Raw genomic sequence first — 11710 nt, 5'->3', positions numbered from 1 at the left:
AGTAATTCTGTGATAAATAGTAGCCTCCCCATTTAATAAATGAAGAAATGGACAGAAACAAGGACTTAATCTCTGCATACCCTCTACTGCATTAGGCAATTCCTCATTATTTTTTCCAAGTAAAAAGTGTTAATGAGAAGCTTTTGGCTAAGATAACACATGTATTCAACAGCACAACATATCATTTTTGTTTTGCTGTAATTGCAATGTGTAGATATAACTTCTGCAGTGCGTGATCTCAGAATATTTTGGCCTCCCACGCAGAAGATGAACTCTGAGGTTACAGCCATTAGGTGGGGGTGAGGGAGTGTGAAATAATTTAATAGTGGAAGCTCACCAATCACACCTGACCCCAATCCGTCCAGACATTAGTGCAAAGAAACCACTTACAAATTCCTTTAGAGTGATACCAAATCAGAAACATTTAATGTGCACTGAAAAAGCCAAGTTAAGAATCAAGTTCAGACATGCAGAGGTGTGATATCTACAACCAGAGCCAAGTTAGAAAGGGGTTAGTCCTTCCAATGGCCAAATTAAACAAGACACAATTGAGGGTAACTCATCCCTCTGGGCACTTATAAAACCTGCACGTGGGAACTTTTGAAAATGAAGTTAGCGCTGATTGTGTCTTATTTTGTTTGGCCATTGAATGGGCTAACCCTTTAGGAATTTGGCTCTGACTGGAGATATCACACTTTTATGTGTCTGACCTCCCCCCACCCCAACTCCCTTTTTGTGTGTGCGTGTGTATATATAGAATTAAAAAAATCAGATATGGTGGTAGATTATTAAGTTTAATAAAAGTGAAAGATAAAAGCAAAGCATGGAAAAGAACTGAATGTGCTGAAATAGAAATTAATTAGACTACCAAGGACATACTGCTTTTTTTTTTTTTTCCTGGTCTCCTTTATATTTAAGGGCTGAGTAGCATAGTACTAGTTAAGGCCAACAGTGAAGTTACTTGGGGGAATTCCTGAACCCAACCTCATTGATTCACTGCCACCAGTCAGCAAAGCAGGCATGCTCAAAGGGGACAGCTGAGGGGCGCCTGGGTGGTTCAGTCGGTTGAGTGACCTACTTCGGCTCAGGTCATGATCTCATGGTTTGTGAGTTCAAGCCCCGTGTTGGGCTCTGTGCTGACAGATCAGAACTTGGAGCCTGCTTCGGATTCTGTGTCTCCCTCTCTCTCTGCCCCTCCCCCACTCATGCTCTGTCTCTCTCTGTCTCAGAAATAAATAAACATTAAAAAAAAGGGGACAGCTGAGTAAGGGGACACAAGAAGGCATGTGTTGAGAGTCACACAGTAGACAGATAATGCAGTATCTGGACAGTAGAGTCCAAAGATGGCTCTGGTTCAGCCTCTTCAGTGTTTGAAGCTAACAGATTGCACTTCATTGCTGAAGAGCTGGAAGTTCCTGGGGCTGTGGGCATAGGTGGGAATGAGGATACTGATAACATGATGAAAAAAAAAATGCTTTCATGGCTGTTTTCCTACCAAGATGTTCTGTGTCATACCTGTCAGCAAATTCCCCTGCTTTGAAGTTGTAAATTTAAATAGCTACTTGACAATGTGGTGTGAGCTGTGTAGATCATCAAGGAAAAATTCTGTGGCATTTGATTAACTTGTATATTTTTATTGCGATGCAATAAAGGAGGCATCTTTAACTGAAATTCCTTAAGCACCCAATTGTGACCCACTATCCCAAGTGACCTCATACTGAGATACATTTTTCTAGAAAACTGTATCTTTGGGCCAATAACCAAGTCAGTACACTTTGCCATTATTTTCACAAGACATCCAGCTGAAAGGAACATAATGTTTCCTAAGTGAAGATATATATTTACCCTTTTGTTTTCTGGAGTTAGGTCTTACCAATTTGTCTTTTCCCTTTTAATATTCGTTTCTCATCATCACTGGACCTATGTGAGAAAAAGTCTCAACTTTTCACGGTCTGATTGAAGGTCTTATCGTGGGGTTGATTATGACACGAAACTGATGAAGTGATATTTTTTTACTCTCAGACATTAGGCAAGATCCAATGCTCAGGAGAGGGCGCTATAAATATGTGCATTTGACTCTGTGCTCAGTCTTCTGACCATTGTGTAGTTAAGGGTACTTGTCTTAAAAATTTGTTGGCACTTTTTATTTGGCAGTTTCATGCTGAGGTAAATGTTGGCAAATGAACAAACAGCTTCTGTTCCTGCTTCCCTATGGTTCTGTTCCAGGTCAATCCCAGGATTCTGGCATAATTTGAGAAGTTTCTGCTGGCCTCCACCATTCTTGACCAAGGAGACCTCTGGGAGGCCAGTTAAGAACAGTAACTGCTCTGCTGATCCGTGTCTGTTGGGTGACTAACTTGGAAAGCTGTATTTCTCTGCGCAAATTTCCTGGATCTATCTGTCTACCACTGAAATTCCTAGACAAAAGACACCAATTTATGACTTGACCAGTGTGTGTGTGTGTGTTCCATAGGGAAGTTGGGTTTAGTTTTGTCAAGCATCTGTTATATTAGTCTCAGTCTACATTCTCCAGGACTAACTTCTAAAAATCTAAGACCCCTTTGAAGTGGCTCCCACTGTCAAATGACTCAACTTTTACTTTCTCTTTCCACAAAGTTCGCACAATTTTTCTACTGCTAATGGTCTTTATAACTTTGTACAATTGGTTTCTCTCCATAGCAAAGCTGTTGGTGTGCCAAAATGTACACTAATAGAGAATGATAGTGTACTGGAAAGATCTTCATGTAGAGAGATGAAAAATTAAAGGAATTTTTATGCATTCATCAGATATTAATTATACAGCTGCTCTGTGTAAGGTGCGTAGTGAATGCATATTTACATTTATATTTTAGAATCATCTAGCTACTGTTTGAGATTGATTGGAATGTCCTTTATTCAAGTGAACATCATGATGGAAACTATGTATAAAAGGATTTCACAGGAGAAATGAATCTGTTGCTTGAATTTGAGAAAAGCGGTCTCAGTTTGGCAGAGACAGAGTAAAAAGAATGTTTTCTAAGAGTGGGGAGGATGGGAAAACATAGTGAAATAAAAGTTAAAAGGGCAAAACAAAGGGTGCCTTTCTGGTATAGAGGCTATGACTAACTGAGATAAGCTAAGATAATATAATATAGGTGATGTCTTGAAAGATGGGAGAGGATTAGAGAATGATGTTGGAGAGGCGCTTTTATAGGACACCTTCAAATACCATGTACAGGAAGTTCATTTGACCATATCGCATTGTTGTGAGATTGAATATAAACTCTTTTCGTTAAGTTCAGATTGATTTTTGAGAGTGCATTGTGTTCCTCTTTGATTTGTCAATAAGATCACCTTAAGTAAGAATTGCAAATGACAGTTTAGAGGACAAGAATTGCAAATGACAATTAAAAGACAATATAGAGGATCCTGAAGCAAAGCAATCGAGGTACTCCCAATGTCTAGCACACCGCCTGGGATATAGGGTTTGCTCAATAACTAAGTAATGTTTAGATGAATGACAGGTCTGGGCTGAGCTCACCTCCTGGGCATGAGCATTTGTCACACACACTGAATAATTACTACGCCTTATATTCTGTAATCCCACTCTTAATCAATTCATAGAGACTCAGAAAGTTTTCTAAATAGAAACACTCCATCTGAGCGGTGGTAAACAAGATGTTAAAGTCTGTATAACGGAAAACAAATTATGCATAGGAACTGTGAGCAATGACTTAGAAAGAGAAAAAAATTTCTCACAATTTTTAGTCCACTCCTGCTTCTTTAATTGTTTTGGCATGTGAGAATCAGAGTCACTCAGGCATGCAAATATTAGCATCCCCAAGGACTGCCACTTGGCTGCCCACATCCCTTTTGGGTATACCTTTATGCTGAAGAATGACTCCAATAGCACAAAGCAAGCAAATGTTAGGTTTGAAATGACTGAACGTGGTTTTGAACCTTTTCACTGAAGCGAGGGTCACGGGTTAAAGACTTTGACCAAGACTGCAGTGAACCATAAAATCATCTCCAGAAGCCGGCATATTGTTCATAACTGAGGTTGGATGCCCATCAATGATTACAAGGTGATATTTGACAGTAAAGACTTTTCCGTATCATTTGTTTGGGTTTTAAAGAGTGAACATGTATATTATAAATGTTTCCTTCCTTTTGTTATTATTGCCTTCCCATACTTTCGTTTTGTGAGTTTGGAAGAAAAACTTCAGAAAAATGCAGTGAGGAGTCTCTGTGAATTTCTACATAGGGTTTAATGGGACAGCTAAGATTTCTTAAATAAAGAATTGTCTCTCACCACCAACATGCCCGTCCTCTGGTTATGGCTGAAAGGGGGCTGCTGGCGACACCACAACCCTAACAATAGCAAAAACAATACTGAAAATAGCTGATGACACTGTATGCCACATTTGCGGCAGCTGGGGCCAGTAGAGGGCAAACAAAAGAGCCAAGGTCACACTGCTGCTGCTGGTAAGTAACAAAGTCATAATTTGATTCCAGATCTTTGAACTCTAGACCACTACTTTGCCTTTATTAAACAGATGTCTACAGAGTGGCCCACTATTTCTTGGCATATGTATGATACTGCTCATACTGGTGGTTGAGTCATATAATATAGGACATAGCCTTCCTCTTAAGAAGCTTGTTGTGTCGTCAGGGGCACGAGAAATGTCTAAGCACAAATTATAACCAAAATGAAAGGCTCTCAACAAGACATGAAGAGTTAACAGGAGGAGGAAAGTGGAGGAGAGACATAAAGGAATAGGTAGGCATTTCTTGAGGAGAGAAGACAGCATTTCCATGAATGCTACAGCTCTGCAGCATTTCTGCAGACTCTAATATGATGAGGGTGGGGACTCCACAGAAGAGGTGGGGCTTGAGTGCGACCCTGAAGGAAGGGTGAAATCTGCATAAGTAGTGAGGCCAGAGGAAGACATTGGAGGACAGAAATGGTTCATATTGAAGTGGGGAGTCAAGTACCTATGAGGAGTCATTATGAAATATTGAGTGGATTGACCTTTCTGGAGAATAAGTTTTCCCCTGGGAAAGTGGTGGAAGCCAAGAGTAGAAATTTGTAATGACCCACAGCGAGCATCTGGCAGGAAGAGGGCAGCAGAATGCCCAGGAAGGAGAAGATATACAATTCATCTCACAGGATGGCCTGGGGGTGGCTCTGCTCACATATTGGTATTTTTGTTGGGATCCTTCCTCAAAAATTCTTATTTTATGATTGAGCACCAAAGCCCAATGAAAGCTGAAATAATTATCTGAAAAAACAGGGGATAAAGATTGGGAATTACTTCCACAAACAACAGAGTATTTCCTGAGGCCAAAAAAATGTGAGTTATTTCCTTTATTATTTTTAATGCTTTACTAAATGGCCGCTAGACTTTGGAGGGTCAAAAAATAAACTCATTCTTCAGTCGTTCTTCTTATCTTTGAAACTTATCTGATAAGAGCATTTTCAACTTTTGAGTTGTAGGAACAAGCATCCTTAATAAAATTATATGGTGCTTTCTTTGATAATTGATTTCTATCTGTGTTTGTTGTCTTTCTTTGGACATTACTATTACTGGATGCTTTTAAGAAACAGGTTGCACAGATTTTTTTTGTTCTTAAGTACATAGAAAACCGTCGAATTAAATAAACTTCTCTACATATGTATTATACAAGAACAGGAATAAGTTTACATATATATATATATATATATATATATATAACTGATTTTATATATATATATATATAAATAACTGATTACTCATAAATAGTAAGTCAGTTTTGGGTTTTCAGGAAGTAATAGCAGAAAGGGAAGGTATTCTGTTTCTAATTTTGATTTTTCTTACTTTTCCACTCTATTTCCTGGCTATCAGTGTAAGCATTTAGGAAGCTCTACTTATAAAGCTTCTCTTGGGTTTTATGCTTCATGTTAATCAATTGGTGTAGAACATACAGTGCTCTCTCTTTTCAGGAGCCTGTTATGTGTAGGTTTTGTTCTGCTTTAAAATTTGTTTCCTTTTTATTCTTCATAGGAAGCATATAAGGGCAAAATGAAGTATGTAGAGAGTTAAAGAAATACCTAGTCCTTTAAATCACTGTAGTCAGTCAAGCAAAAAGACCTTAAGACATAGTGTCTAGGATTATGTAAATCTAGCTGAGGGAAAAAGACATATGTGCAAGAAATAGTGCAGTGACAATGCACATTAGAATGCCCAAATTTATTACTATTGTGTAGGGAATGCTATAGGAATTCAAAGAAGATGGACGGCTAATGGGGGGCACAAGTCATTCTAGACATCTATTCAGGAGGTAATAGGGCAAACTTTGCATGTGTGAAAAGAGGGAGGGGTGATTTCAGAGCTAGAGAAGCTTGATTCTGGTGTGCTTAGGGTAAGCTACCGGGGACAGCAAGGAAGTTGGGACATAGTAGACAAAAGTTAGAGTCAGATTATGGACAGATTTGAAGCCTGAGTTGAAACGTATTAAGACAGGGGTGACTGTTACGAACTAAATATCTAAGGCACATGTTATGATAGAGCACTTATCCATTACCCATCCATCCGTTCATTCATTGAACAAATAATGCTTGGCTCCTAATATTTGTGGACATGCTGTCAAATGTTGGGTGTACAGGATTTTGAAGGGAAGAGAAGCTGGAGGAAGGAAAACCAAGAGGCTAATGTAGTTGTCTGGATATGAGAAAATGAGGGCAGAGTTGGAGTATGGTGGTGGAACTGAAGAGGAGGGGCTGGGTTTAGGATGCTAGTTGAATTAATATGGAGTTGGTCATTGTAATTAGTTGGCTATAGGGGATAAAGGAAAGGTAGATTTTCAAGCTGGACTGGCTTGGAGAATGCCATTGATAGAAAGAATGGGATTAGGTACATGGGTCAACTTTGGTAGGAAGAGCACAGACATCATTTTACAGTGGTCATTCCCTCCATGCAATTAGAGATACAGGACTAGAGCTCAAATTAGAGCTCAAGGTTGGAAATGTAGGCATTAGAATCGCTAACAGGGTAAAGTTAAAGTTGTTGCATTTAACTTAATGAGACATATTACTTATTTACTGTAGTTGATGATCATAGGGCCGAGAAACACATATGGAGATGGCCACAGCTGGTACGGGGTGCCACCAAAAGGTGAAGAGAAGACTCATAAGGAGCAGGGTAATTGGAGGAAATGGGAAAAGCAAAAAGTTTCAAGGTCAGTATTTTCAACAATAGATTTTCATAGACTTTTATTTAACAACATCATTGGGTACCTATTATGAGCCAGGCACAACTTTAGGTGTTAAGGTTACGTAGCATTGAGTATGAATGTCCCTGACTTCATGGAGGTTATGTATAGATAGGGGGAAATCAAGGGAAGTTGAATACTCTAGTTTCATGTGATACAACACAGACATTTTAAAGAACCGATATGCAATATGTTATGAGGATTCAAAATATGGGCGTAACCCCCATAGTATAAAAGATATTTTTAAATGGAACATTTTTTCCCCTTTAGGTTTACGATTCAGTAATCCCAATGACAGTAAAATAGAGTCATAAAAAGGAGATAAGGTGGAGTGAGGAATGAGCAGAACTTTAGGATTATGACTGATGTACATCATCGTCATTAGATATAATACAATTTCTTTACAAGTCCATAAAATGCTCAAGTCCTTGAAAAAGGGAGTTGCAGAAGAGGTGGGGCAGGGAGTAGGTACATAAGGCATATTACCTTGGAAATGAAGCTGCTGACCAGATTTTAACTACCAGACATGGCCTTTTCTGAATTGTCAGAACAGAATGTAATTAACAACGGGAAGTGAGCTTTGGGAGATGACAACACGTACGAAAGTTGTAATAAAAGATCTCTCCTTTGCAAATATGTAACTTGCTTTTGCAAAGGTAGTATTGTTTCTTGTGGAAGACATCTTCCCCATAAATATCAGGATCCCATTTGTACTAATTAGACACATGAAGTGCATAATCATACAGTTTGCCCTTTGGTAACTGCTGTCATTACTTGTAGGTCTTTCCAAGGATTTTGTAATTCAGTTAAGTAAGAGATACCAGCTGTAGATAAATGCTTGTTTGCTTAGCCAGAAAACACTGGGGATGAGCGAGAAGGTATAACTGTAAGTGGGCTGCAGATTCTTATGTGTGAAGCCAGTGTATAGTTTGTGAATTATGAAATAATATGCTGTAGGACTAATGGTTTTTGAAACACAGAAATAAGAAATCTTTGGCCAGGTGGTATGAAAAAGGAATAAAAATACTTTGAATTTTTAAAAAAGGTCTAAAAAGGTCTATGATACTTTAAAGTATCCATTATTCAATGAATATTCATCAAGCCCTAACTCTTCATGAGGCTTGGAGAAGGAGAGAGAAGACTAATCAAGCAAGTCTTTGGGAAGTGCCACGTGATAGAGCAGATCATAAAACACTGTGAGAGTACAGAGTAATAAGGAGATAACCAAGTCTGAAAATTAAATAATTTTCACCATCTTAGTTAATGTGGTGTGTGTTATGTAAGATAAAAGGATTCCTTTAGAGATGCTGGTTCATGGTGGACAAGTGCTTTTGTTTTCACCTCCTCAGGCTCTACATAGATGGAGGATTCTCTCAGAGGGAACCTGGATTTAAGAGCAGCTTCCAGCAGTGGACTTTGCCCCGTGGCCTGTGGAAGGCATCAGTGTTTGGTTTGAGGAAAATTTCTCAGGTTCAACAGGAGAATCTCCAGGTGAAGAAGAAAGAGACCAAGTTTTTAGTGTCAATGTTGAGGTGGGGGCTAGACGTTTGGGAAGACAAGGTATGGGGCATTTAGAGACCAAAGGTAGCAAAGCTCTTTATAATACTGGTGAGTCATTCATGGCCCTTTTTATGTCATGAGAATTAATACCTGGGTTATAAAGTTAATCGTATTTTATCACTTCAGCATTTTGGAGAACATCATTTGACACAGAACATTAAAAATTCCCTGACATAATGAATACATGACTTCGGGATTCTAGTGAGGTCTAATGAATAAATGTAACACTTAGACACATTCCTAAGAATCTAGTCTAGATACACTTGATAAACCAGATAGACTCACTCTTAATGGGTTTATTCTGCTTGGAGTTAATAATGAGTGCTTAAAGTAGTGCCTAATGTGTATTTACTCAATAGTCAAAGAATAGTCTGAATCATGACTCCATGTGCAGCTGGAAATCCAATCTAATAAATCTGTATCTGAAGCTTTCAAAACTACTATGCACACAAGAATTATGTAATTTTAATTTTTGTTTTCTATCCTTCCAGCCCCACCTGATGCTATATGGTAGGGTTTTGTTTTTGTTACAGCAAATAGTGTAATTATCCCTTAAAAATTTGCACAAGCTGGGGAGAATTAATAAAAATTATAATCATGCTGGGTACACAGTGAAATATTACAACTCATAGCTTGGGAGTAACTACTTGGAAATAATTAAAAAAATTTTCCTATTCCCTATATCTGCAACTTCTGTTTATTACTTTCAGATTAAGTTTATGGGGAAGATTCTTTTGGCTGAAAAATAAGCAATATTTTTCATAATCTGATTCAGGGCCAGTGTATTCAATTTCATAAGTATGTCTTGAGCTGCTTTTGTGGTAAGAGATATGGAAAATTGAATGTTATAGTCATTGCCTTTATGGAACTTGCCACCTTGTGTCCTGAGCAAAACTTAACATGATGAAACTTTGATCTTTTCAGTGCTCTACAACTATTAGCCTCCTCTTGTCCACCGTACTGCTTCCTCAGATGTTTGCATGGGGACCTTTTACCCAAGGCATCTCCCATTATATTAATCACCAGGTGGGTAAGTTAGGAATGCTTATAGTTAATACATATGTTTGTGTTTGTGTTTGTGTGTATTTTACCTGCAGAAAGGACAATCATTCCTTAGCTTCCCCTACCATCTTTATAACACCGACCAGACTTTTGTTTTTATTTAACACTTTTTAAATGTTTATTTTTGAGAGAGAGAGAGATTGAGAGAGAGAGAGAGAGAGACAGAATCTGAAGCAGGCTCCAGGCCCTGAGCTGTCAGCATAGAACCCAATGTGGGGCTCGAACCCACGAACCATGAGATCATGACCTGATCGGACTGCAGTCAGTTAAGCTGCAGTCGGACGCTTAACTGACTGGGCCACCCAGGCGTCCTTCATTTTAGCTATTTTATTGGGCAAGCAGTAGTACCTCATTGTGTTTTTCATTTATCCAACTATTAATGATGTTGAACATCTTCTCATGTATTCATTGGCCATTGCCACGTGCTTATTTGCTTCATTGCCATTCTTTGCTCATTTGTTCAAATTCATTTGTTCATTAAAAAAATTGACTTACTTTCCTTCTTATTACTGGGTTGTAAGAGTCCCTTGATATTATAGATCAATTATTTTTAAAATATGCTTTTTATCTTGTCATATGTTTTAAATATACTTTTGAAAACCTTGGAGCTACAGAGTTAGCTCATCTAATTTATGAAAAATGCCCTTCGTATTTCATAATTAGCAAAGCAGGGGCCCTTCACATGCCAATCTGCCAAATCAGACTTTCTGTCAGAAGGAAAAAACACCTGACTTCATTTTTCTTTTTTAAAGATGTTTATTTATTTATTTAGAGAGAGGGTGTGTGTGAGAGTCGGGGAGGGACACAGAGAGAGACAGAAAGAGAGTCCCAAGCAGGCTCTAGCACTGTTAGTGCAGAGCCCAATGGGGGGGGGCTCAATCTCATGACCTGAGATCATGACCTGAGCCAAAATCAAGAGGCGGATGCTCAACCGACTGAGCCACCCAGGTGCCCCTCATTTTTCAGTTCTGACAAATGCATAAGTATGGGTTTGGATCACCCTCCAGAGTGATGCTTTTTGGGGTAAAAAATGGAGGATGGAAGTGCTAGCATGTTCACGGAAATTTGTCTCCGCTCCCACCCTATAGTGTTTCTATATTTGAAATATTCCAACACAGGGAAAAAACGTCGCTTCTAGATTCTTAAATAAATACGTAATCCATTAAAAAGATAAGAAGCCTTTCACAGACACTAATATTCTGAATTGTTCCTTCAGCTGGTGTTGGAAAGTCTTTCCCCCAGGTCTGTCCACCACAGGTAGATTAGGGATTTCCTGTTCAAGGGGGAGAGCCCTGCCAGGAGACGCAGAACCCAGGGCCAGTGGAGCACTGAGGCATCCTAAGCATGGAAGTTTTGGGAAAGCACACATATGGAAAATGGAGAAATGGAAACGGATTCCCTATCCATGCCTTCACATTCCTTGGACAATTTCCTGAACTCCCAGGGACAATTTCCTGAACTCCCAGGAGTACTTGTACCAGAATATGAAGACTCTTGTTCTAAATGAATGTGGTTTTTGAAGAAGGGAATGCTTGACAAGCAATGGGCTGTCAAAAATTCCAAGAAAGATAAATTGTTTCCTGCTGGAGGAGAGTAATAAGTGTTCCTGGAGGGACAACAGGGTGATGTCTTTGAGGCGTCAGATGAGGCTCATGTATGGAATTTCTTCAGTACTGTTGGTGAAAGATTTTAGTGCACTAAGGCCATCACTGGAGTCTCTCCATGTCTCTCCAAATATATATGAATGTACATATATATATTCATAGAGAATATATATATTACTCTATATTTTTCATAAAAAGTGATGGTGGTTTTATTTATAAGTACTTTATATTTATTTATATACTTTTATTATTAT

The 11710-nt window shown here is 38.7% G+C and overlaps 1 protein-coding gene across 1 annotated transcript; it reads left to right on the top strand.

Moving 5' to 3' along the window:
- Positions 1-2230: 2230 nt before the first annotated feature.
- Positions 2231-11372, top strand: LOC121037652 (uncharacterized). The gene is made up of 6 exons (XM_040486972.1): positions 2231-2318; positions 2680-2816; positions 7067-7197; positions 8580-8721; positions 9715-9944; positions 11297-11372. Exons 2-6 carry the CDS (start codon positions 2775-2777, stop codon positions 11370-11372), a joined length of 621 nt encoding a protein of 206 aa, XP_040342906.1. The 5' UTR covers positions 2231-2318; positions 2680-2774.
- Positions 11373-11710: the final 338 nt, after the last annotated feature.

The sequence above is a fragment of the Herpailurus yagouaroundi genome, unplaced genomic scaffold (assembly GCF_014898765.1).
Source record: "Herpailurus yagouaroundi ecotype Mexico unplaced genomic scaffold, PumYag 164, whole genome shotgun sequence".
Classification (NCBI taxonomy): Eukaryota; Metazoa; Chordata; class Mammalia; order Carnivora; family Felidae; genus Herpailurus; species Herpailurus yagouaroundi.
The sequence above is the reverse complement of the archived record's forward strand: the minus strand, read 5'-3'. Positions and strand labels throughout refer to the sequence as shown.